This window comes from Mastacembelus armatus, chromosome 3 (genome assembly GCF_900324485.2).
Source record: "Mastacembelus armatus chromosome 3, fMasArm1.2, whole genome shotgun sequence".
In the NCBI taxonomy this organism is placed as follows: domain Eukaryota; kingdom Metazoa; phylum Chordata; class Actinopteri; order Synbranchiformes; family Mastacembelidae; genus Mastacembelus; species Mastacembelus armatus.
The window spans coordinates 16,118,843-16,146,053 of record NC_046635.1 but is presented as its reverse complement, the minus strand read 5'-3'; the positions used below and the strand labels follow the sequence as shown (position 1 = coordinate 16,146,053).

The following is a 27,211-nucleotide window of genomic DNA, read 5'->3' as shown; positions in this document are numbered from 1 at the left end:
TAAGACCAACAACAGATGTTGGCGTTGTGGCAGGGGCCGTCAAGCCGCCAAGTGTACATTGGAAGCTCTCTGCAAAAGCTGTAACCGGAAGCATCTTGGAGTTCTCCATGATGTCAATGAGAGATCAGAAATGACTAGACACAACTACAGCTGAAAGGTCCAGCCCTGTGAACTCAACCAGTGAGATACTGTATGTTGATCGCCCCACAGATGGGAAGAGGGTGCTTCTAAAGGTCAGTAAAGTCTTATTGAGGAATGGAGACAAGTCCCTCGAAGCTTATGCTGTATTAGATGATGGATCAGAGCAGACCATCCTTCTTCATGCAGCAGCCCAACAGCTTGGACTTGTTGGAGAGCTGGAGGAATTGACTCTTCTCACAGTTAGGCAAGATTTACAAGTCCTCAAAGGGGCCACTGTTTCCTTCTCCATATCACCTGCAGCAGATCCCAAGATGTACTTGGACTTATTAACAGGCATCGATGCAGATTCATTTCTCATGGCTTTGAGGCGTTTCATCGCCAGGAGAGGACAACCTCATGAGATTCTCTGCGATCGAGGTACTAACTTTAAAGGAGGCGAACGAGAGTTGAAAGAAAGTTTCGAGGTCTTAGAGACAGAGCTTCAGGCGAAATTAAGTTCTCAGCAGATCAGATTCGCCTTCAATCCACCCAGTGCTCCACACTTTGGTGGATGCTGGGAGCGAGAAATTCGTTCCCTTAAAGCTGCTCTGAATACAACACTTGGAGCAGACTGTTACAGAAGAGGTATTACGGACTGTTCTCGTGGAGATTGAGGGCATCCTCAATTCAAAGCCTCTTGGCTATACTTCAGCTGACATTGCAGATCCAGACCCCATCACTCCCAACTGTTTCCTCATGGGGCGGCGGGACTCAACCCTACCACAGGTGGTTTATCCGGATTCTGAGCTGCTGAGTCGACGGAGATGGTGCCATAGCCAAGTCTTGGCGGACCACTTTTGGAGACATTTTATCAAACATTATCTGCCCAGCCTCCAGAACAGGCAGAAATGGAACACTGAGGCAAGGAACCTCCAAGTTGATGACACAGTGCTCATCATTGACTCACAGCTGCCATGAGCTCTTTGGCCCATTGGGAAAGTGACAAGAGTCTTCCCAGGCACAGATAACAGAGTTACAGAGAAAGTACTGGATTCTGAGAGGACACGATCAGCTGAGGTGCAAGTCAAAACTAGGACCTATACCAGACCTGTGACTAAGCTCATATGTCTGCCAGTTTTACAGGATTAACCGTAATGGACTTAATGTTTCCAGCCATAGAGGAGTTCAGATTCCCGCTGGGAATTTGGGGGCGGCTGTACAAAACGCCACTAAACCAAACAGACTGTTCTGTGTTCCTGTTTGGAATTTGGGACATTAACATCACCAGCACACTAGATGGAGTGAGTGAGTGAGCAAGCAAGGAGAGAGAGAGACATGCTTCCACCGCGAGCGGGCAGAGAGTAGCTCACCGAAGCAAGTTAGCTGCAAGTAGTTAGACAGAGAGTTTGGCTGGGGTTGTAGCTAAGCTAAAGTGGTGGTGTGTCTCATACTGTGTGCTTATGGAAATGTAAGTACACCTGTTCCGTGCAGCAGTAATTTGTGCTAAGTGCTCGTTTGAGTTAACAATGAAGTTGTTGGACTACATTGTTCCGGAACTAGGCTAATGCTAACTATGCAGTGTAGTGCTGTTTATTAGTCACTGTTTTGTACTGTTAGTGTATACGGAGGGCGTAGTGTTTGAGCTAAGGGAGGCTAGTATGTAGCTTTATCCAATACCTGCTATTACACGCTCTTTGTTTAAGCATGGTAACAGTGTATATTGCTGTTCTATAGCAGTTGGTTAATTGCAAAGCATTATAATCTTACTTCTTGTAATTAGTCAGCAGTAATGAGATCACACTGTTGTATTAGAGGTGTCGTCATACGACTGTAGACTACTGTTATATTCATTGCATATTTTTCTGTGTTTCAGAAAACCACACACATATGCCTTTCACACCCATATTATTCTTGATCTGAGTTATAAACAATTTACTGAGATTAAATGAACAGTGACTGGAAGTGACTAAGTCTTTATTTACAACACTCAACCAAGTAGTGTGACAGTACCAGTTCTGATCGGACAGGCCTGTCTTGATTCAACCATTCCGCAGCTGTCCAGAATTTAGAAAGAAGCTATCTTACAGGAATAATTTCCTTAAATTTATTATTTGTTGTAAGACAAACATCTGCTGTGGCGATCTAGAAGTCATGGCAACTGCAATAGTAGTTTGTAGGTAGAAACATTTCAGCACTTATCCAACCACGTCAGTCTAAGGGTGAAGTTCAATGTTTATCCTCACCCGTGAAACCAACTGAGGATTGTGGGTCCATAGTCCATCTAACGAGCCTATACAGGCTAGGGGTGACTATTACTTTCAACATCTCCATGAATGTTAAACTCACTCATTGTAATGACTTTATCGGAAACGAAACACTAGATCAGATGGGATATCGGGGAATTCGGTTAAAAACTAGGCTAAACTGGCTAGGTGGACTATACACAATAACAGGGTGTCCGCGGATCCTTAAAAAGTCTTAAAAAGTCTTAAATTCCATATTATAAAACTAAGGCCTTAATTAGCATTAAAATGTCTTAAATTCGCGTTTCAAAGGTCTTAAAATGAAATCTAACAGACCCCATAAAGAAGATTTTATTTTCATCTTGAAATCAATTTGAAAGCTTTTCGCATATTTGTTATGCAGAACGAAATAGGCGGAACCAACTAAAATACGCGTTTGAGGGGAGTTCATTTAACACATGCTTTCCGGCAGCTGCGTGAACTGCGGGAAAGTTTCAGCATTAGTCTTTTGCCATGGATAAATGTAAATTTAATGACAATTGGTTACAAAACCCTAATTTTGCGCTGTGGTTAAGTCCAGTTAGTGGCAACGTGTTCGAGGTCCGGTGCAGGCTGTGCAAAAAAATGTAAAACTCGGAACAATGTGTATGAAAGCTTTGGAGACCCACATGCGGTGTGAATAAGACAATGCAGCTGTGGAAACCTGTTGGAAAAACACCTGGCATTTTATTTTTGTTTTACACAATAAATCAAATGGTGTGTAAACAGTTTATATCAATAAACAGTGTGTTATGGTAATTGGTTGTATTGTGGGATGTTTTATTTTATTTCTACAAAATTGGTCTTAAATTTCATTCAGTGTGGTATTAAAAAGGTCTTAAAAAGTCTTAAATCTAGCTCTTAGAAACCTGCAGATACCCTGAATAACATAGAACTGTTTTTTTTAGTTTTCCAGATTGGGTGTGACGCTCTCAAGTGAGTTATAACTGTGCCTAGGGTAAGAGTTTAATAAATTTGACTGGAAGATTGTAGCTACTCCTTCATCCTGGCCTGTGCTTCGAAGAATATGACAATTTGAGAGGGGGGGTGATGCATTTAGGCTGACATATTCATCCTGTTGCAGCCAGGTTTCAGTAAGACTGAGTAAGGCAATTTGGTGATAACTTATCAAATCATTTACTAAAAGAGATTTAGGCAAAAGGGACCTTATATTTAATAATCCACATTTGACTGTTCTGTTTCCCTGTTCAGTAAGAAGAGTAGTTTTAATTTTTATTTTGTTTTTATTAATAACTTCCCTGGTGCTAACTTCAGATTTTTATAATTTAGATGGTTGAGGAGCAGACATGGTCTCTGTGGGGTTTGGGTGGATGACAGCTCTAAGGAGACTGCAGAGGTGCTTAAGACTGAGTCTCTGCATCCCGGTCACCACTCTGGATTGCTAGACTTTAGGTTGGCTAATAAACCTAGCCAAATTTCTAGAGATGAGAGCTGGTAAAGTGGGATGGATGCCGTTCTTTGCTATCAGACCAGGTTTTCCCTTAAAGTTATCCAATTGTCTATGAAGCCCACATCATTTGCTGGACACCACCTAGACAGCAAGCGACAGAATGACTTGACTAAATGTGTTGTTGCTGGTCAGAATGAAGTTATTACACCCTTTTTATCTAAGTGTATTATTCGTTACATTGCTAAATCTGCCTTACCTGCCTAGTATCTACAGGAGTCATGGCAACTGGACTTCTAGTTTTTAGGTGAAAACTTCATCAGTCCTGATGAAGGATGAATATTGAAACAGGGCTGTGCAGTTAATCAAATTTTGATTTTGATTTCGGGTCTTAACGATCACAAAAACTATGTAATCAAGGAAAAACGATTATTCCGTTTTTTGGTTATTTTGACCTATGTTCTTAGTGACCCGCATGCCCACTTTTGCCTCTCCCGAAGCCCGAACACTCTCAGCCTATACTGTCTGTGAAATAAGTCATGTATCTGGTATCTGGTACCATTTAAAAATTAGCACGAGTGAAGATGGCGGAAAGAGGGCAGACACAGAAGTCTTTGGTCAACAAAAGAGATAGAAGCAATTTTGTTTGGGAACAGTTTGAATTTGGAGAAGTGGACTTGGATAAAAAACGTGCAAGATTTGCCTCGCGGTGGTGTGAGTTATACATTTAAATATATTTTATATTATTTGTTTTAAGTAAAATTCATTGTTTTGTTTAATAAATGCAACATATTTCCAAAGTCAATGAGTCATCGTGTAAAATAATCGTGATTTCAATAATGACCCAAATAATCGTGATTAGGTTTTTTTTTCCATAATTGAGCAGCCCTATAGTGAAATAACATGAAATGACCCAACCTATAGATAACTTCACCTGGACGACTGAAAATCTTCACAGACATACCTGCCTAGTATGCGGCTATTTATGGCTGTGTTTTTATATATAATGCGTTTTACTTGTGTCTTTAGTCTGCCAATTATTTATTCATTTATTACCTTTGAAGCAGCGTGTGGCAGTATGAATTTTGTATTACAAGTAATGACAAAAAAGCTTGACTAATAGATAGAAGTCCAGTTAGGAATAACATTCCACTCGTCCAAACTGTCAAACCTTCCCCAAACACTGGTGTCATCACCTGAGGTCTGCCAGATCATCACAGAGCAATATCAGTCCTTCCAGAGCATGAGTCACAGAGCCATCAGGAGCTATGTTATTGGGCATGAAAGTATAACATGAATCACCAAACGGAATGCAATTCCAGTATGTCACCATCTCATAAAAGTTGTTTTGCCAAATCCTTTCAAAGCATAATGGGTTAATCTCTGCTAGTTGTAAGAAATGTATTTTAGTCTAGTGCTAATGGCATTTCTGAAACAAATGTTCTTTAATGTCTAGTGTGTTTTAGGATTCTTGAGAGTGGCTGAGTGGGCCAATGAAATTCAATGAAAGTAAACATCACATGATCAAATTATCAATTTGTGCATGTGCAGCATGTCAGACTGATTCAGTTTTACAATTAACAGACATTAATAGCTTTTGGTAACAGAACATCATTAAGCTATTGAGCCACTTTAAAAGATATCTAGGCAGACCTGCAGTAACAAGATCAAGATTTTCAGAAAAATAAGCAGGTCAGAATTTTCCCCTATGATTTTGCCATATTTATATCAACCATTTGTCTGGTTGACTGTATTTGTGTCTAGTTAATTAACAGACAGCAAAAGGTTAGGATGAATGGAATTTTGGCAGATCCACTTAGTACATATATTGGGCCCCCACAGGTGTGTACTGTCGTCAAATCTTTTTATCAAATCTTTTTACACTATACTGAGTGTATTTTATAATACTTTTATTGAGAGCGTTTTGAGTTTCTCTACCAAATTTGTGTGCCCTGAAGGATGTTAACCCAGAAGACATTTGTGCTTCTTTCAATTGCTTTTACACATATTAATGGCTAAAGTCTGATAACACTGTAATCAGCACGTACTGGGCTATAATAATATGTGAGCAACATGTTTATACATGATTGTGTTTATGCATGGTTAACCCTCTGGGGTCTGAGGGGGTTTTTGGGGCCTGGACAAATTCTGACATGTCCTGACATTTGTGCTTTTTTCAGTGTTTTTTAAACATATTAATGTCTAAAGTCTAATAACACTGTAATCAGCACAAAATTGGCTACAATAATATGTGAGCAGCAAGTTTATACATTATTGTGTTTTTGAGAAAAAAGTGTTTATGCATGGTTAGTGAAAAACTACAATTTTTTACTCACTGAAATAAGACCATAAAACACAAACAGAACATTGGTTCACAAGACTTTGGAGACCAGCATGTTGTAGGCTAAAGTGTTTACTTCAGAGTGCTGTGAATGTCATCTTGTTCACACATTCACAGGAAACAATACACTGATTTAAATTTTCTAAGACACTTTTTGTCCAGAAAGGCCATATGCAAGAGGGTGTGTCTGAGGATGAATAGTCATGTGATTTACCTGAGAACACAAAAGACGCACTGAACGTCCAGACAAAGGCGCGCATAATGAGCCTTTCAGTCAATGTAGATGGGACGGATTAGTGCTGTACAATACAACACAATGAGGAGCCAAACGATCCTCATTTGAGTTAAAATCAGTGTTTTTACTCTGAGGACAAACAAAACTGTTTGTCTCTGTGAGGAATGTAAGGAGCGCCGCTTCACGTGCGTAACGCGCCATCTTCCAAACGCGCCGAAAAAGTGAGTAAATTCTATGATGAAGTTTGATATTTTGTGTCATTTCTCGGGGGTGTGCACATATTTACCTAGTTCACCTGAGATTATTTACATGTGAACAGTGGACAGTGTACAAGGCGGGACCGCATTACCTGTAATGAGGTGAGACAGGAAAAAATGGACTTCTCCTTACGTTCATACGGATTAAATAAAAAGTGATGATTTGTTTTTGACTTGAATTGTTTCACTCAAAAGAAAACATTTCAAGCTTTCTAGCCATATAATTCTTATTTTTATGAGGCAAGTATTCGCTGAGATTCTGGTTGTTTTATTTACGCGTCTGTGAAGAGAAATGGCAGAGACAGAAAAGTCCGAGAGCGCACCCTGTCGGCTTTCTTTATTTAAAAAAACCACAACGTTTTGTTGTTATTATGATGGTATACCACTAAAACTAGACCCTTTACAGATTTGAATGATATACTTCTTTTATCTGTACGATCAGAATTGACAGAGTAATTTCAGTTTGTTTCGGCCTTATCAGAAAAAGATGCGTCGACCCCAGAGGGTTAATGAAAAACAAAATTTTTTTAGATCACTGAAATAAGGCCATAAAACATACAGAACATTCAATTCAATTCAATTTAATTCAGTTTTATTTGTATAGCGCCAAATCACAATACAAATCATCTCAAGGCACTAACTAAAAACCCCACAAATCCCTTAGGAACAAGCACTTGGCGACAGTGGAGAGGAAAAACTCCCTTTAATGCAAGAAAAAACCACCAGCAGATCCGGGCTCAGTTTGGGCGACCATCTGCCTCGACCGGTTGGGGTGAGTGGATAAAGGAGAGAGAAAAGAACAGCAACAATAAACAACAGACAGTGCAGGTTGGTGGGGCCAGTAACTGCACATCAGCAATATACAGCTCCAGGACCAGGGACACTTGCAGAAGGTACAGAGAGAGGGGGAGAGAGTACAAACTAGGAGAGAAAGAGAACCCTGAACCCGGACTGAGAGCTGGTTCCACAGGAGAGGAGCTTGATAGCTAAAGGCTCTGCCTCCCATTCTGCTCTGGGAACCACAAGTAGACCTGCACTCTGAGAGCAAAGTGGTCTATTGGGATACTATGGTACTATGAGGTCTTTAAGATATGAAGGAGCTTGATCATGAAGGGATATGTATGTGAGAAGAAGGATTTTAAATTATGTATTTTACAGGGAGCCAATGAAGAGAAGCTAATATAGGGGAAATATGATCTCTCTTGCTAGTTCCTGTCAGGACTCTGGCTGCAACATTCTAGATTAATTGGAGGCTTTTTATGGAGATACTGGGACATCCAGATAGTAATGACTTGCAATATCTAGCCTTGAGGTAACAAATGCAGGGACTAATTTTTCTGCATCATTTTGAGACAGGATGTTCTTAATGTTTCGCAGGTGAAAGAAGGCAGTTCTAGAAATTTGTTTTATGTGTGAGTTAAAGGACATGCCCTGGTCAAAAATAACTCCAAGGTTTTTCACAGTAGTGCTGGAGGCCAGGGCTATGCCATCTAAAGTAGCTATAATTTTAGAAAAGTTATTTCTGAGGTTTTAAGGCCCAAATACAATAACTTCTGTTTTCTCTGAATTTAACAGTAGGAAATTACTGGTCATCCAGGCCTTTATGTCAGTTAGACACGCTTGAAGTCTGGTTAACTGGTTTGTGTTATACAGTGCTGTTTCTGTACTATGATGTGCTCTAAATCCTGATTGAAAATCTTCAAATAGTTCATTCTTACTTACATAGTGTAAGTGGTCTGATAGCTTTTTCAAGGATTTTATTTGTAAAGAAACTTATAAAGTCATCACTGCTGAGAGCTAAGGGAACACTGGACTCAACAGAGCTATGACTTTTTGTCAGCCTGGCTACAGTGCTGAAAAGATACCTGGTATTGTTCTTATTTTCCTCTATTAGTGATGAATAGTATGCAGTTCTGGCTTTACAGAGAGCTTTTTTACAGTATTGTTCAAAATAATAGCAGTACAATGTGACTAACCAGAATAATCCAGGTTTTTAGTATATGTTTTATTGCTACATGGCAAACAAGTTACCAGTAGGTGCAGTAGATTCTCAGAAAACAAACAAGACCCAGCATTCATGATATGCACGCTCTTAAGGCTGTGCAATTGGGCAATTAGTTGAAAGGGGTGTGTTCAAAAAAATAGCAGTGTGGCATTCAATCAGTGAGGTCATCAATTTTGTGAAAAAACAGGTGTGAATCGGGTGGCCTCTATTTAAGGATGAAGCCAGCACTTATTGAACATGCATTTGAAAGCCTGAGGAAAATGGGTCGTTCAAGACATTGTTCAGAAGAAAAGCTTACTTTGATTAAAAAGTTGATTGGCGAGGGGAAAACCTATAAAGAGGTGCAAAAAATTATAGACAACCATCAAAATGGATCGAAGAATAACCAGAATGGCAAAGGCACAGCCAATGATCAGCTCCAGGATGATCAAAGACAGTCTGGAGTTACCTGTAAGTACTGTGACAGTTGGAAGACGTCTGTGTAAAGCTGATCTATTTTCAAGAATCCCCCGCAAAGTCCCAAAAAAAAAGGCATGTGCAGAAGAGGTTACAATTTGCCAAATAACACATCGACTGTCCTAAAGAGAAATGGAGGAACATTTTGTGGACTGATGAGAGTAAAATTGTTCTTTTTGGGTCCAAGGGCCATAGACAGTTTGTGAGATGACCCCCAAACTCTGAATTCAAGCCACAGTACACAGTGAAGACAGTGAAGCATGGTGGTGCAAGCATCATGATATGGGCATGTTTCTCCTACTATGGTGTTGGGCCTATTTATTGCATACCAGGGATCATGGATCAGTTTGCAGATGTCAGAATACTAGAATAGGTCATGTTGCCTTATACTGAAGAGAACATGCCCTTGAAATGGTTGTTTCAACAAGACAATGACCCCAAACACACTAATAAACGAGCAAAGTCTTGGTTCCAAACCAACAAAATTAATGTTATGGAGTGGCCAGCCCAATCCCCGGACCTTAATCCAATCGAGAACTTGTGGGGTGATATCAAAAATGCTGTTTCTGAAGCAAAACCAAGAAATGTAAATGAATTGTGGAATGTTGTTAAAGAATCATGGAGTGGAATAACAGCTGAAAGGTACCACAAGTTGGTTGACTCCATGCCACACAGATGTGAAGCAGTTATAAAAAACTGTGGTCATACAACTAAATATTAGTTTAGTGATTCACAGGATTGCTAAATCCTAGAAACAAAAACGTTTGTACAAAATAGTTTTGAGTTTGTACAGACACTGCTATTTTTTTTAACTAATTGCCCAATTGCACAGCCTTAAGAGCGTGCATATCATGAATGCTGGGTCTTGTTTGTTTTCGGAGAATCTACTGCACCTACTGAGAACTTGTTTGCCATGTAGCAATAAAAAATATACTAAAAACCTGGATTATTCTGGTTAGTCACCAGTTAGTGTACTGCTATTATTTTGAACAATACTGTATACTATCGGGTCTGGGAGCTTTATTAAAAGGTATCGACTTCAGCTGTAATGTGTCATTTTAATGCAAATTTTCCAATTCCAAGCTGTATAAACTTGACTGCCTATTGGATTTCAGCATACAAGGTGATGTGCATTTGTGTATTGAGGGAGGGTGTGGCCCTAGGAGACCAACACCCTATATCAGGTGTGCAAAATTATTAGGCAGCTTTTTTTCCTCAGGGAAAATGGGCCAGAAAAGAGATTTAACAGACTTAGAAAAGTCAAAAAGTATAAAAAATCTTTCAGAGGGATGCAGCACTCTTAAAATTGCCAAGATATTAGGACGTGACCACAGAACCATCAAACATTTTGTTGCAAATCCCCAAAAGGATCGCAAGAAACGTGTTGAGAGAAAAAGACGCCACTTAACTGCCAAAGATTTGAGAAGAATCAAATGTGAAGCTACCAGGAACCCATTATCCTCCAGTGCTGTCCTATTCCAGAACTGTAACCTGCCTGGAATATCCCGAAGTACAAGGTGTTCCCGACCACCACTGAACAAGACACATAAGTTGAAATGCCAAGACTGGGCCAAGAAATATCTGAAGACTGATTTTACAAAGGTTTTATGGACTGACTAGATGAGAGTGACACTTGATGGACCAGATGGATGGGCCCGCGGCTGGATCAGCAATGGGCATAGAGCTCTACTTCGACTCAGTCGCCAGCAAGGTGGAGATGGGGTACTGGTATAGACTGGAATTTATTAAAGATGAGCTTGTTGGACCTTTTCGGTCCAACTCAAACTGAACTCCCAAACCTACTGTCAGTTTCTAGAAGAAACTCTCTTCAAACAGTGGTACAAGAAGAAGTCTGCATCTTTCAAGAAGACCATGATTTTTTTTTGCAGGACAATGCTCCATCTCATGCACCGAAGTACTCTGCTGCATGGCTATCCAGTAAAGGCCTTAAAGATGAAAGAATAATGACAAGACCTCCTTCCTCACCTGACCTAAACCCTATTGTGAACTTATGGGCCTTTCTTAACCCTCTGGGGTCGACGCACGCGCCGGCGCGTTTTGACGCATCTTTTTCTGATAAGGCCGAAACAAACTGAAATTACTCCGTCAATTCTGATCGTACAGATAAAAGAAGTATATCATTCAAATCTGTAAAGGGTCTAGTTTTAGTGGTATACCATCATAATAAAAACAAAACGTTGTGGTTTTTTTAAATAAAGAAAGCCGACAGGGTGCGCTCTCGGACTTTTCTGTCTCTGCCATTTCTCTTCACAGACGCGTAAATAAAACAACCAGAATCTCAGCAAATACTTGCCTCATAAAAATAAGAATTATATGGCTAGAAAGCTTGAAATGTTTTCTTTTGAGTGAAACAATTCAAGTCAAAAACAAATCATCACTTTTTATTTAATCCGTATGAACGTAAGGAGAAGTCAGTTTTTTCCTGTCTCACCTCATTACAGGTAATGCGGTCCCGCCTTGTACTCTGTCCACTGTTCACATGTAAATAATCTCAGGTGAACCAGGTAAATATGTGCACACCCCCGAGAAATGACACAAAATATCAAACTTCATCATAGAATTTACTCACTTTTTCGGCGCGTTTGGAAGATGGCGCGTTACGCACGTGAAGCGGCGCTCCTTACATTCCACACAGAGACAAAGAGTTTAGCTTGTCCTCAGAGTAAAAACACTGATTTTAACTCAAATGAGGATCGTTTGGCTCCTCATTGTGTTGTATTGTGCTGCACTAATCCGTCCCATCTACATTGACTGAAAGGCTCATTATGCGCGTCTTTGTCTGGTCGTTCAGTGCGTCTTTTGTGTTCTCAGGTAAATCACATGACTATTCATCCTCAGACACACCCTCTTGCATATGGCCTTTCTGGACAAAAAGTGTCTTAGAAAATTTAAATCAGTGTATTGTTTCCTGTGAATGTGTGAACAAGATGACATTCACAACACTCTGAAGTAAACACTTTAGCCTACAACATGCAGGTCTCCAAAGTCTTGTGAACTAATGTTCTGTTTGTGTTTTATGGTCTTATTTCAGTGAGTAAAAAATTGTAGTTTTTCACTAACCATGCATAACCACTTTTTTCTCAAACACACAATAATGTATAAACTTGCTGCTCACATATTATTGTAGCCAATTTTGTGCTGATTACAGTGTTATTAGACTTTAGACATTAATATGTTTAAAAAACACTGAAAAAAGCACATGTCAAAATTTGTCCAGGCCCCAAAAACCCCCTCAGACCCCAGAGGGTTACACATGAGATTTACAGTGAAGGAAAACAGTACACCTCTCTGAACACTGTCTGGGAGGCTGTGGTTGCTGCTGCACAAAAAGTTGATGGTCAAGAAATCAAGAAACTGACAGATTCAATGGATGGAAGACTTTTGAGAGTTATTGAAAAGAAGGGTGGCTATATTGGTCACTGAGTTTTAAAATGATAATGCTTATTGGTAAAGTTTGAGTTGTTTCTTTATTATTCTCACATTAACAGATGAAAATGAAAAAGTGAGATGGGAAAATTTTTGTTTTTCTTTGAGTTGCATAATAATTCTGCACACTAATCGTTGCCTAATAATTGTGCACACAGATATTCTTGTAAAAAAAGCCAAATCCTCACGTTCACTTCTTTAAATATTCAGGTTTGAAGTTTATAAACATTTTGGTTTGACCAAGAGCACTGTTGTTAAATAATAAATCTAATCGTCAAAAATGCAACTTGCCTAATAATTGTGTACACAGTGTATAGCTGAGCCCAGTTTAGCACGAGGGTGAATGTACACAACAAGAAAGTGTAACTGAGAAAACTCACGCAATAAATGAAATGGTCGGATAGAGAGAATAAGCAATTTGATGTCCATAGAGCATATTTTATCCCGCACAGTCACGTTATTGCACCACCTCTCTCTAGTGTACACACACATTCCACCTCCATGCCTTTTTCCAGTAGCATCTTTGTCTCTATCCAAACGAACTGGTCCAGAAAAGCCACTTATTCGCAGGCTATCATCATCCACAGAATCTTTGATTTTTTTTCAACCTCCATTGATTCCTCTGTGCTTATTCTGTTTCTATTTGGTCCTTGTTGGCGGACTGGCATTGTAATTTTGCCACATTTGTGTGGATAAAGTGTAGAAGAAAAAGAAGAAGTACTTTAGTAATCCTCAAGGGGAAATTCAGTTGTTACAGCAGTTATTAAATTTGAGATTATTTAAATTATATTGATTAATAGTAATTCATAAAGTAATTAACAAATTATTTATTTGGGGGTGTGTGTGTGTGTATGTGTGTGTGTGTGTGTGTGTGTTATTGTTTATATTGAGGAATTATGGAGTCTTATGGCCGTGGACACAAAAGACCTCCTGAATCTTTCAGTCTTGGCTTTAGGGGGAATTAGTCTGTGGCTGAATGAACTTCCCATTCGCCACAGTTCCTCATGAAGTGGGTGGGCAGAATTGTCCAGTATGGAGTTCATTTTGTCCACCATCCTCCTCTTTGCCACAGCCTCCAGACTGTCCAGTTCCAGTCCAACAACAGATTTTGTCTTCCTGATCAACTTATTTAGTCTGTTGGCCTCACCAGCCTTGATGCCACCTCCCCAGCACACAACTGCAAATAACAGTGCATTCGCTACTACAGACTGATAGAACATCTTTGATAGCTTGTTGCACACGCCCAGTCTCCTGAGGAAGAACAGTCTGCTCTGTCCTTTCTTGAAGAGTGCATCTGTATTGTTTGACCAGTCCAGTTTGTTGTTAATGTGGACTCCAAGGTATTTGTAGGAGTCCACAATCTCTACTTCGTCTCCAAGGATGGAGACAGGGACTGGGGTCTTCCTGTTCCTCCTAAAGTCCACCACCAGTTCTCTGGTTTTCTTGATATTGAGCTTTAGACAGTTGTTGTTCCACCAGTCAACAAAGCTTTTTATCAAGTGTCTGTATTCCTCATTGTTATTATTGTTGATGCATCCAATGATTGAAGCGTCATCAGAGAACTTTTGGAGGTGACAGGTTCCTGAGTTGTAGCGGAAGTCTGAGGTGTAGAGTGTAAACAGGAATGGTGCTTGTACAGTTCCTTGAGGTGCACCGGTGCTATTCATCACTACATCAGATATGCAGCCATCTAAGCGAACAAACTGTGGCCGCCCAGTGAGGTAGTCTTTGATCCACTCCACCATACCTGCGGGAACCTCCATATCCTGCATCTTTGCACTTAGCAGCTGGGGCTGAATAGTGTTGAAAGCACTTGAAAAGTCAAAAAACATGACTCTCACAGTGTTGCCCTGCCTCTCCAGATGGGAGTATGCTCTGTGCATTAAGAAGATGATGGCATCTTCCACTCCGATGTGTTCTTGGTATGCAAACTGCAGGGGGTCCAGAAATTCAGACACTTGGGACCTCAGGTGTGTTACAGGACCACTCTCTCAAACACTTTCATGACATGTGATGTTAGCACTACTGGTCTGAAGTCACTAAGGGTACTGGGACGAGTTCTTTTTGGTAATGGGACAATACAGGAAGTTTTCCATAACTTAGGCACCTTTTTGAGCCTCAGAGAGAGGTTGAAGAGTTTCTGAAAAACCTCTGCAAGCTGTCCAGCACACACCTTAAGTACTCTGGGACTGATCTCATCTGGTCCTTTTGCTTTGTTGGCCTTTAGTTTAGCTAGTTCCTTCCTCACCTGTTCTGTGGCAAAGGCTGGGCCTGTGTATTGTGTTGATAGACAGGATAAATTCCCTGGAGAGCATTAATGTATTCACTCGACTTAGGCCGGGCACACACTTAAAATGTGTGCTCAGCTTTAATCTCAAAAAAATGCACGCCGCTTCTCCCAGAAAGATAAGTAACAACAGGAGTTGTCGAGGATTGAGCATTTTCTGTGTTTACGCACCCCCTATCTTGGCGAATTTAAAATGAAGCATGCTGTACATGCTTTTTTTAACTTATGCTAAAAAAAGTAACTAACACTAGACAGACAAACAAAACACATTAAAAAGCTTAGCACATGGGACACCACACAGCCCTGCTGGCTCACCACAAGAACAGCGCTGGAAGTTCTGAAGTGTTCTGCAGTGATCATCCTTTTGAAATTTGCCAGGTATTTTCTCAGTCAGCAACATAAGAAGATGCTTCAGTTCAGCCACAGTGTTACTGAACTCTTGGCAGAAGATGGTTACTTCATCAGTGAACCAGATTCTTTCAGGTGAGGCAGATGTGTTATAGCTTCTGATATCAGCCTCTGACTGTAGACAGAAAGCCAGCTGTGTTCTGTACCTCCTACTTCCACAATGGAGCGGGGGTCAACATAAATTCTGGTACTGGTGGACCCCAGAAATGACTGTCTGTTGTGCTGTCCATCTGGTTGATGTTCAGTTGCTCCAATGTCGGAGATGAATGGAGGTGATGACATAGTAGAGTCAGCCTGATATGGTGAGGGTGATGTTGGAGGGGCTGCTGCTGGAGCTGCTGGTGCTGGGGGAGCACGGTCAAGGTTGAACATAGTCAATAATAATAAGTAATAAGTCCTCTGCCGTCCTTATTACAAGAGCAGGTTATATACCGTACTTTGGGCTAATCCTGAACAGACCCCCACATTATATTGTTCAGGTATTATCTTCAGTCTTCTTACCATCAAAGAAACAAATTGTTGACAGTCATTTACAACTTCCTACCCTAAAACACTAAAACAATAAAACAGACAGAACTACACACCATGAAAGGGTCAAGCAAGCATTCAACCCCCACATTGGTTTAAGTCAGTGACCATTTGCTCTGTCGTAAAATCCCACATTCCCCCCTTTTGACACAAAGTGTCAACACATTCAAGACAAGACATTAGCAATCAAGGGAACAAAATGGTGCATTCATTAGTCAGGGTCTTTCTATATCTAGATCACTCTCATTGTATGGGTTTCCCGGGGCCCAATCGTTTAACTGTATTTCAGCAATATTTGTCGATTCAGTTGGTAAGTTAACATAAAGTGAAATGTGTTCTCCTCCAAGTACTCCTCCTAACCATTTATACATCAGGGCCCGCATGCAAGTGAGTGCACATGTACAAAAACACATGAGCATACTAAACATAATAACTACAGGGATTAAAATTTGCACAATTCCAGCACCTGATAACCAATTTCTAAAACTGAAACCCGCAGATTCGGATGGCCCAAAAACATCCCGAATCCGTTGTAATGTTGCTATAACATTTGTCATATTATCAGAATTGTCAGGAATGAGAGTGACGCAAGCATCTCCTGTCAAATTTAAAGTTAAACACAGGCCTCCAGTTTTGGCTAAGCCATTTCATGTTTTAATAATGTTAGTCTATGAAATTTGTCATTTGCTTGAAGTAAATAAAACCCTTTTATAGTCTCATTGGCAAATGCAGACATTGAATAGGTAATATTGTCAATGTGATCGGCTAAAAATGTTACACCGTACCAAGGTAACAACCCAATTCCCCATTTTTCACCTAAAGAAATACGCCAATGGAAAGCTTCAAGGGTTGAGAATTTTGCTATCTCTCGCTTCTCAATGTGGTTTACACTATGCATTAAATTAACAGGAACTAAGGCTAAGTTAACAATTGTAAGATTAACAAAATAGCAACATCCTGACCATCATAAATGCTCTGTTCCCACAAAGCCAATAAAAATTTCCAATAGGTGGTATACCCATATATGCAGGAGCATGAAGGTAATCATTTACTAATATTGTCTGTCCATCTTTGAAAGTGATATTAACTGAACCAGAAGCTGGCTGGTGCTCAGTCCCATGTGCAGTCATGATTGTTCGACGTGTAAGACCTGCAACAGGGTTTGTACATTGTGATATTCCCATACACTGCCCTGTGCCATTTGAACACAAACACACCGAATGTGAAATATTTGTGGGTTGCATAGGTACTTCCACAGAGTCAGCTATAGTAGAATTCAATGGAAATGGTGCAGGCAACATGTGATCACAAAACCAATCTACACATGATAAATAAATAGATTTCTGTTCCTGTGTATGTCCATATGCATCTGCGGTTGCACCATACCACATTCGATGGGAATATTTACAGTATTGCCTGCTGTGTTCACTTACAGATGTATATTTTGTAAAAGACTGTACTAAACTAATAACAGGGTCCAAACAAGGGCAATGCTGTGTTTCTAATTTAAAAAGAGAATGCCAACTTTCAGGAGGACCCTGAATAGCTAGAATGTTAGAATATGGTCCCTAAAGGTTGTTTTTATGCCACTGAATGTAGGAATACCAACTATTAACATGAACAGCGGGTTGAGATAGCACTTCCTCTGCGTCAAACCCCCAAGGTTTCCACTCGGACTGTTCGAACAACTGTCTTTTGCGTCTTATTAAGAGTTCTTTGTTTGCCTGTAAGATGTCATCTTCTGGGAGTCTGGATGACATGTCTTTGCTTCTTCCTTTCGTGATTTCGTCTGTTCTGAATGCAGTCTGAATTATGGCTGCAGTGGTGATCGCTCCAGTGATGACAACTGCTAACAGCACCCACAGTCCATGCATCTTCTCAGCTCCTCGTTGTCGTCTCATCAGTGGCACCCAGTGGGAAGGGTTTACAGTGGGATGCATGAATCCACGTATCCTTCTCTGCAATCCGGACAGCCGTTGGGGTCGTCAGTAGCACCTGGTATGGTCCTGTCCAACGGGGCTGGTTCCAATGCTTCCTCCTAAGGTCTTTAACCACTATCCAGTCTCCTGGCTGGATGGCATGGAGTTGTCCTACCACAGGCTCAGGAAGGGCAGCTTTTACCTTAGGGAAAATGAGCTTGAGAGTCTGGTTAAGTGCACAACAGTATTGTAACATCTAATCATCCATTCCTGTTAAAGTTAACTTATTCTGGGGGAAAGGCGTATTTGTCATTCTCATGGGTCGTCCAGTGAGTATCTCATAAGGAGAGAGCCCAGTTGTTTTATGTGGGCGGCCTCTCATAAACATTAGCGCTAAAGGTAAGACTTTTACCCATGACAATTGTGTTTCAGCCATTAATTTTGTAAGTTTGGTTTTCAGTGTCTGATTAGCTCTCTCAACTGCACCACCACTAGCTGGATGGTATGCACAGTGTGTCTTCAAATTAATCTGAAGGCTTACTGACAGACTCTGTATCACATTATTTACAAAATGTGACCCATTATCACTACTTAGTTTGGTAGGGAGTCCCCATCGTGGAATGATTTCTTTCAGTAATGTCTTTGCCACTGAAACAGCAGTAGCATTTCTGCATGGAAAACACTCAATCCATTTTGAAAACATATCCAATATTACTAAGCAATATTTGTAGCCATTGCATGGAGTGAGTTCAATAAAATCCACCATTAAGTGTTCAAATGTGCCTTCTGGTTTTGGATGCACAGACATAGTTACTTCTAAACTTTTACCTATATTGTTAGTAGCACAAATCACACATTTTTTACAAAAATTTTCAGCAAACACTGAAAATCCTGGTGCATACCAAAATCTATTTACAATATCCACCATCCCCCCTTTTGACACATGGTCAGGCCCATGAGTCAATTTTGCCAAGAAGGGAAATATGGATCTAGGGAGCACCGGGAGCCCAGTAGGGCTAACCCAGATACCCGAGGGACGTTGTGTGCACCCTTTTCTTTTCCAGGCAGTTTGCTCACCCACATCAGCTCCTGTCTGTAATAAGGAGACATCATCAAGGGAAAAAACATTTTCCTGAATAGACAGGGGCATCTGTAGAAATGGAGAGACAGGTGAATTTGCTGCTGCCTTAGCTGCTCCATTCGCAGTTGCATTCCCCTACGAGATGTGATCAGTAGCACCAGTGTGGGCCTGGCATTTACACACTGCTACTGAAGTAGGGAGCAATAAGGCATTCAGAAGATTAATAATGAGAATTCTGTGAGCAATAGGTTTACCCGTTGAGGTGAGGAAACCTCTGTTCTTCCACAAAGCATGGAAGTTGTGACAAACATTAAATGCATATTGAGAGTCAGTGTAGACTGTGATGCGTTTTCCGGTACCCAAAATGAAAGCTCTGGTTAGGGCAAACAACTCTGCAGCCTGAGCTGATAAGTGAGAGGGCAATCTAGCACTTTCAATTTTATCATATTCAGTACAGACTGCATAAGCAACACATGGTGCCCCATTTGATGGGTTCCTCATTGAAGACCCATCAACAAAGAATACAGCTTCAGCATTAACCAAAGGTGTGTCAAATAAATCATCACGTGGATTAGCTGTAGCTTCTACAAGCTCTAAGCATGAATGAGGCTCTCCGTCTTCAGCTGTAGGGAGCAAGGTTGAAGGGTTAAGAACAGTGCAGCGTTTGAGAGTAACATGTGACATTGTTAATAAAATATTCTGCCAGTGCGTCTGTCTAGCTGGTGTAAGATGAGCTGTTTTTGCTTGCAGAATGAGAGAGTAGACTGCATGGGGGACATGTACTGTAAGAGGACTCATGGCAACAATATCAGTTGTAGCTAAGACAGCTTCAGTAGTAGCTGCTACTGCTCTCAAACATGGTACCATACCTCTCTCTGTTATAGAAAGATAATTTGAATAATAACCTATGGGTCGTTGTTTGTCACCATGTTGCTGGGTGAGGACAGCAGACATGAAGCCATTTTGTTCAGATACATCCATCCATCCATCTTCTTTACCCGCTTTTTCCTGAAAGCCAGGGTCACGGGGATCTGCTGGAGCCTATCCCAACTCTCTCTCGGGTGAAAGGCAGGGGTACACCCTGGACAGGTCACCAGTCCATCACAGGGCCACATAGAGACACACAAAGACAGACAACCTCACACACTCATACTCACTCCTACAGGCAATTTAGATTTACCAATCAACCTCATTACCAATCAACCTGACATGCATGTTTTTGGACTGTGGGAGGAAACCGGAGTACCCGGAGTAAACCCACGCAAGCACGGGGAGAACATGCAAACTCCACACAGAAAGGCCAGGTTGCGAACCCATGACCTTCTTGCTGTGAGGCAACAGTGCTAACCACTCAGCCACCATGCTGCCTTGTTCAGATACAAATAAATTAAATGGTTTAGTGTGGTCTGGAAGTCCTAAACAGGGTGTGCTTGACAAGGCCTGTTTTAGTTCTGTGAAAGCAGTCTCTGCAGTCGAAGTCCAAGTCAAATCGTCAGTCATGGCCAGATGTTTTCCCCCATGTGTGATGTCATTAAGGGGTTGGGAGATCTCCGCATAGTTATGAATCCATGGACGGCAGTAGCCTGCTAATCCTAAAAATTACATCATTTGTTTTTTATTTCGTGGTTTTTGTACATCCAGAATTGCTTGGATGCGTTCAGGACCCAATTTGCGATCCTCCGGAGTTAAAATATGGCCAAGATAGCGCACAGATTGTGAGACAAGTTGTAATTTGTCTTTTGAAACCTTGTGGCTGTTTTCTGCCAGAAAACTTAGTAGAGACACTGTGTCTGTTTGGCATGCTAGCTTTGTTGGGGAACATATTAACAAATCATCAACATACTGAACTAGTGTGCTACCACATGGACTCTCCCAATGTGAGAGGTTTTTCAGCCACTGCCACTGTGAACAGAGTAGGACTTGAAGAAGACCCTTGGGGCATGCGAGTCCATGTGTAGCGTTTACCATTGAAAGTGAATGCAAACCAGAACTGTGAGTCAGGATGAACAGGAATGCTAAAATATGCATTTGCTAAATCAATAACAGAATACCAATGAGCATCCCCTGGAATTTGAGACACTAGTGTTATTACATTTGGAACTGTAGGAGCCACTTGGTGAACAGCTGCATTCACGGCTCTGAGGTCCTGAACCGGCCTCCAACTACCATTTGGTTTCTTTACAGGCAAGATTGGGGTGTTGCAGGGTGACTGAGGACATTCCACAATAGCACCTTTATTTATTAGTGACTGAATGACAGGAGCAATGCCTTCAACAGCTTCAGGACTCAGTGTATACTGTTTTTTACAAGGCCTAAAATTAGACTTTGGCTGTACAACAACAGGCCTTGCACCCTTTCCCCAAAATCAAATTTACTTGTAGCCCACAATTTGCTAGGTACTGTTGAAAGTAATGCTTCCTCATCAGCCATCAGAGGCATAAGGATTAACGGTTCTTTATGCTGTGAATACAACCTATGAATAGATCGTATAACTGGTACCAGGATATGAAAGGAGCAGGATGTAATGTTCAATGATTTGCAATATAATCACACTCTGGCTGCCAGTCTGTAACCTATAGGGCTGTTTTAACCCACGAACCTATATCTTCCCAGGACTGATATGGTTGCTTTGTTAATGCAATGTGTGGGACAAAACCCCTTTCTGTAAACACAGCTAATTGTGACTTAGAGAGGCTTACTACAGCTGCTGCACAGTTGTGTCCAATTAATACTGAGGTTATTTCCAGTGTCTTTGTCAGTTGTAGTCCAAGTTTCTTCATATGTGATATCTCTGTTGTCTACCGAAACATGAGAAATACATTGTAGGATTGCAGGTGCCTGTGTTATCTGTGGCACCATTGAATATAATTTATCTATGTCAGGGAACTGTATGAGATCCCATGAGTAATAACAGGCAGGTTGTGACAAAGAGAAGGGATAGAGACCGGCTGTTGCACAAGTTATGTTAATGCCTGTGGGCTCACATTTAACATCAACCCTTAGTGCACACATGAGGTATCGGCCCATTAAATTTACAGGACATACATCTGACAAAAGGAACACATGGTCACCTCTGTAATCACCAAAACATACTGTAAGTGGCTCTGATAATGGTTCAAGACCAGGAATGCCTGATGCTCCTATTGTCTTAAGGTATTGTGTTGTTTTCTGTGCATTTGGGAGCAATTTAGATTGAATGACAGAAATCTCTGCTCCTGAATCTACTAAGAATGTTACATTTACTCCTTGTATCTTAAGAGTTAATCTAGGTGGTGTTTTTGAGTCTGATGTGAGTTGTATGTATTGATGGTATGTAACAGCTGGTCTATTAGTGTGTGGCTGTAGAACTGTGTGTAGAATGTGTGTCTCCGTGTAGTGCGATGTTCTGACCTGCCTCCCCTGTCTCCTATGCTTGAGGAGCCTGGAACCCTGGTGAATGTACAGCAAGTCCCTGGGGCGGAGCATATGGCCAGGGTTTCTCTTGCACTTGTGTCTCCTGTGAAGTCCTCCTCCTGTTTGTAGGACAGTTACGGGATATGTGTCCATATCCATCACAAGTGTAACACCGTACTTCTGTGTTAGGCTGTCCTCTCTGACGCTGATCCTGCAGAAATTTTCGGCCTTTTGGAGTGTAGTGTCGTGGCCTCAGGCCCCTTCTGAGGGTTTGTGTTCCCTGTTGGTAATACATCAACTGAGCAGTTTGGAGAGTTTTTACCTGGTTCATGTGAGCCAAAGGCAAAGTCTCTGTTTCCCAGCCTACACATGATGTCATCACGCAGCTCCTTAAGCCAGGATAAAGACCATTTACTAATGCAGTTTTCAACAGGTGGGTGTATGCCGCATTACCTGGGTCGATTCCTGAATGCGCAGCGAATACCGTTTCCATGCGGGTGCAATAATCAGCTGCTGACTCCCCTCTTTTTGTCTGGTATTGTGAACCTCAGGCCAGCAGACTCTCAAAGGAAAAGCAGCTCGCACAGCGTCATACAGGGTGTCCATCATGGTGGTGAACTGTTGGGACCCCACTGTTGCCGTGGTTGACCATGTTGTGGGTCTGATGTTTGCCCACCGGAGTTTGAAAAACCTGCGACACACAGCTTCTACTTCCTGTAACGTAGGGTTATACATAGTGAGTAATTGCTGCATTGCTGTTACCCATTTCTCACCGCCAGTTTTTTGGGGGTCCGGTAGTTCATCCGCAACCTCCTTCAATTCATCTGGCTGCCATGGTCTGTAGACGAGCACTTCTGGATTCCAGTTGACCTGTGCCTGTGCGTCTTGTGGCATAGGCTGAGGGTTAGAGAACGTCATCATGGGCATCTGGTGTATTTCCCCTTTGTTGGTCTGGCTCCTCAGCCAGTAGTCAAACGTAGCTGCTAGGGGAGACTTTGTTCTGCTCAAAGGATCAGGTGAAATTTGAGTTTTTTTCTCAGTCTGGGTTTTCGCTGGTTTAGGGGTTATGTAAAGAGAAGACAGGCCAGGATAGAGTTGTTCAGATTCACTTTCTTGTTCTTCGTCTGAACTTCCATGTGACTGGGCACTTGCTGCTGCAGCCACCTGGGCTCTGATAGGCTGTGCTGCTGCTGGACCCCCATGGGCATAGAGACAGCATATGGAGGAGGCAGGTTACCCTTTCTTACTCTACGTTTCTGTTTTCCCTTCTTAACTTCCTCACCATCAGACTTTGCTAATTTCACCATCAACCCTGCAGTGGATTTCTTTTCTTTCACCTCTGCCTCCCTTTCCCATTTCTGGAAAGAGTGCCAATTTATTTTCTTCCCTTTTCTTTTCTTTGTCACTTCCGCTTCTCTTTCTTCCAGCAATATTCTACACCGCTTCAAACAGTCTGTGCTAAGTGTGCCTTGCAATGGAAACACCCCTTCAGTAATGGCGTGCCATAGTGGAATCTCCTCAACTGCACATTTACCCCATTTCTCTGTCATTATTTTAGCAGGGCCTGTCAGAGGGTCAGATAGGATTTCTAATTTCCCCGGATTATTCCCCATGTTCCTAGACTCACTGGGACTGGTGCTTACACTTTCATTGGGCTTATAACATACACACACAATAAATTGTCATTCACACTGATCTTCCCATCTCATCGTATGGTTGGATCTTATCGGACAAACACTAACTTTGGGTAACTTTCTTCAGCCAGGTAGTTTGTATGACACTTTCGTTCCGAGCAACGTACCCTTACTGTACACACATTGTGCATACAAGACACTGAAGGAGTCACCACAAAGCTTATAAAATTATCACCACATTCACACGCCCAATTTATTTTGTGGGACGATTTCTAAGAATAATAGACAATAAAACCCTCATAAACAATAATAGCTTACTTCTCATTACTCACTTCTCATTAACAACATTAACAATAACAGCTTACTTTTCATAAACAACAATATCGTACTTTTCATTAACAATCATAGCTTACTTTTTCAGTACTGTCTTAATTTTTTTTCATGTTTTCCACGTACGGGTCGTTTCCTTAATAAACCATATGGCTTCCCGAAGGAAGACTTACGTTTGTAATCCTCAGCCAGTGGGGTTTTCTTGTTGTTTCTTTTTTTATTTCTTCTTTTTTGTTTTTTGTTTTTTAGGATTATTTTTTCATCATCTGGCGTCTGTCCCTCAGACACACTGGTCTCATTACCAGGAGGGATTACAAAGATCACGTGATTACCAAACACACACACCTAGGGTTTTCTTTGACGCAGACCAAAAACATACAGAAGAAATGATTCATAACACTGTACTCACTCAGTAAATGAATGGAGCATCCACTGTCCGCCACCTGTTCTGACCTCAGGCGGGATCCAGGTCCTCCGTTTGTCGGAGCGGAATTTTCCCTGTGTTTAACTTTTACCACCGGTGGTTTCCTTCGGTCTAGAACAGGCGCCAGTCAATGGCATGTCCAACCCATCCTCGTCTCCAAATTGTGGTAGAAATTTCTTTAAGTTTGAGAGTTGCTAATTCTCAGAAAACAACCACAAGTGTGATGAATCATATCAGTTTAATCACGGGCCCGGAGAGGACGTCCTTGCAGAAGTCCTCTGCCGTCCTTATTACAAGAGCAGGTTATATACCGTACTTTGGGCTAATCCTGAACAGACCCCCACATTATATTGTTCAGGTACTATCTTCAGTTTTCTTACCATCAAAGAAACAAATTGTTGACAGTCATTTACAACTTCCTACCCTAAAACACTAAAACAATAAAACAGACAGAACCACATACCATGAAAGGGTCAAGCAAGCATTCAACCCCCACATTGGTTTAAGTCAGTGACCATTTGCTCTGTCGTAAAATCCCTCACTATTTACAATATGTATATGCTATATATACAGACATTGGTCCCAGATGTGCTCCATATTTGGCTCAGTCCCCTGACTGTGATGGGCAGTCTCACTAATCTCTGTGAATGAAGAGATTACCCTATTCTTTAAGAACAAGAAGAAGAAGTACTTTATTAATCCCCAAGGGGAAATTAAATTGTTACAGCAGTTATTCTCATTTAAAGTTATTGAATTTAATATTATTTAAATTGCATAAATTAATACTAATTAATAAAGTAATAAAGCAATTAACATGTATGTAGAAAAGTAAAGTAATTATTTATTTTTGAGGTTTTGTATGTGTGTGTGTGTGTGTGTGTGTGTTGTTGTTGTGTTGTATATTATGGAATTATTATAGTCTTATGGACGTGGACACAAAAGACTTCCTGAATCTCTCAGTCCTGACTTTAGGAGGAATTAGTCTGTGGCTGAATGAACTTCCCATTCGCCACAGTTCCTCATGAAGTGGGTCGGCAGGATGTCTAGTATGGAGTTGATTTTGTCCACCATCCTCCTCTCTGCCACAGCCTCCAGACTGTCCAGTTCCAGTCCAACAACAGATTTTGCCTTCCTGATCAACTTGTTTAGTCTGTTAGCCTCACCAGCCTTGATGTCCACAATCTCTACTTCGTCTCCAAGGATGGAGACAGGGACTGGGGTCTTCCTGCTCCTCCTAAAGTCCACTGCCAGTTCTCTGGTTTTCTTAATATTGAGCTTTAGACAGTTGTTGTTACACCAATCAACAAAGCTTTTTATCAAGTGTCTGTATTCCTCATCGTTATCATTATTGAGTTGTTGTGTTTAAAGTGTTGCGTTTAAAGTTTTAAGAGTGTTTCCTAAGATGGGAACAATTATTTATTTTTCCATCCAGCAAACACATGTCAAACTTAGTAATTAACCAGAGTCAATAGTTCAGCAACAGCATAAATGAAAATCAATAAAACTTCATAGTTATATAGAGATTAACTACAAGCAGGAATAACAGATAAATAATAGCACCACTTCTATATCATATCGTAGTCTGACAAAGATGCTCTGTAGGTCTGGTCACACATGTTACATGTTTAGCAATAAAAGCACAAATGTAAGAACAGAATATAAAGACCGGTTCATAAGTCATTGTATAGGTTTCAGGTCTTGCCTGAAAAGAGAGTAGTCTTAATGTATTTATGACAGGACGTGAGCACGTGGAGTCTGTTTGTTAAGCGGGGTTCTCTTTGTGAGGGCCGTTCGCCTGCTCTTTGTCAAAAAGGGAGTCTTGACATTGCAGTACTTGTTGTGAGGGCCTGTACCAACCTCGGTTGTTTACCTTAGTGGGTCACAAAGAGTGTCTTAGTCATAAATTGTCAGAGGGATATCATTCCTGCCTCAATCCGGAATGTGACCATATTCTGCTGCTTTAGGTCTGCTACAGGGGGATTGGAGGTAGGGTCTGAAACAATTTCTTACAGTATGGTCACTGTCTGATCCAAACAGCCAATGCAAATTACTTCTGGCACCAAATAGTTGTGGAAATCTTGAGAAACTTCAATATTCCAGAATCTGGAGTGGTCTTTGCAAAGAGATCAGCGTCACGTCAGAGTACTAAAGCAGTCTGCTGGAGAATGACAGAGAAACAAAGGGCACAATAAAGTTCATAAAATAGATTTCCACTGCAATTTGTAATAAGTGCCAATAAAACACTGGAAGATTATCACGTCACAAAAGAAAGCTACTTAAGGTGAAGGTTTCTCACTCTTAAAATTATCTAGTTTTATCATGCATCCAGTGTAGTTTCATTTTCATATTTTGATAAAAGACTTTTTTTCTCTCTCTTTTTCTCAGGACATATTTGTCAGCCTCTCTCAGGTGGATGGTCTGTATTTTGTCTGCAACATTGATGACTTCAAGTTTCTGGCAGATATGATTCAGCATATCCCACTTAACCTGAGGTCGCGCTATGTCTTCTGTACTGCTCCCATCAACAAGAAGCAACCTTTTGTATGTACCTCTTTCCTAAAGGTAAGAATGAGTAGAAGGAAGGAACCAGAAGAATAAGCGGTGGGTTGGGGAGCAGTAGCATCAGAGGTTTACCCGGTTCTGCTGAATGTTTTTT

The 27,211-nt window shown here is 41.1% G+C and overlaps 1 protein-coding gene across 3 annotated transcripts in view; it reads left to right on the top strand.

Annotated features, from left to right (window-relative positions):
- Positions 1 to 27,211, top strand: part of supv3l1 (SUV3-like helicase) — a 65,079-nt gene that overhangs the window by 28,592 nt on the left and 9,276 nt on the right. For all 3 annotated transcript variants that reach the window (XM_026294054.1, XM_026294053.1, XM_026294055.2), the window contains one exon: positions 26,941 to 27,117. In XM_026294054.1, coding sequence (XP_026149839.1) covers positions 26,941 to 27,117 — 177 coding nt within the window. The remainder of the gene's footprint in view (positions 1 to 26,940; positions 27,118 to 27,211) is intronic.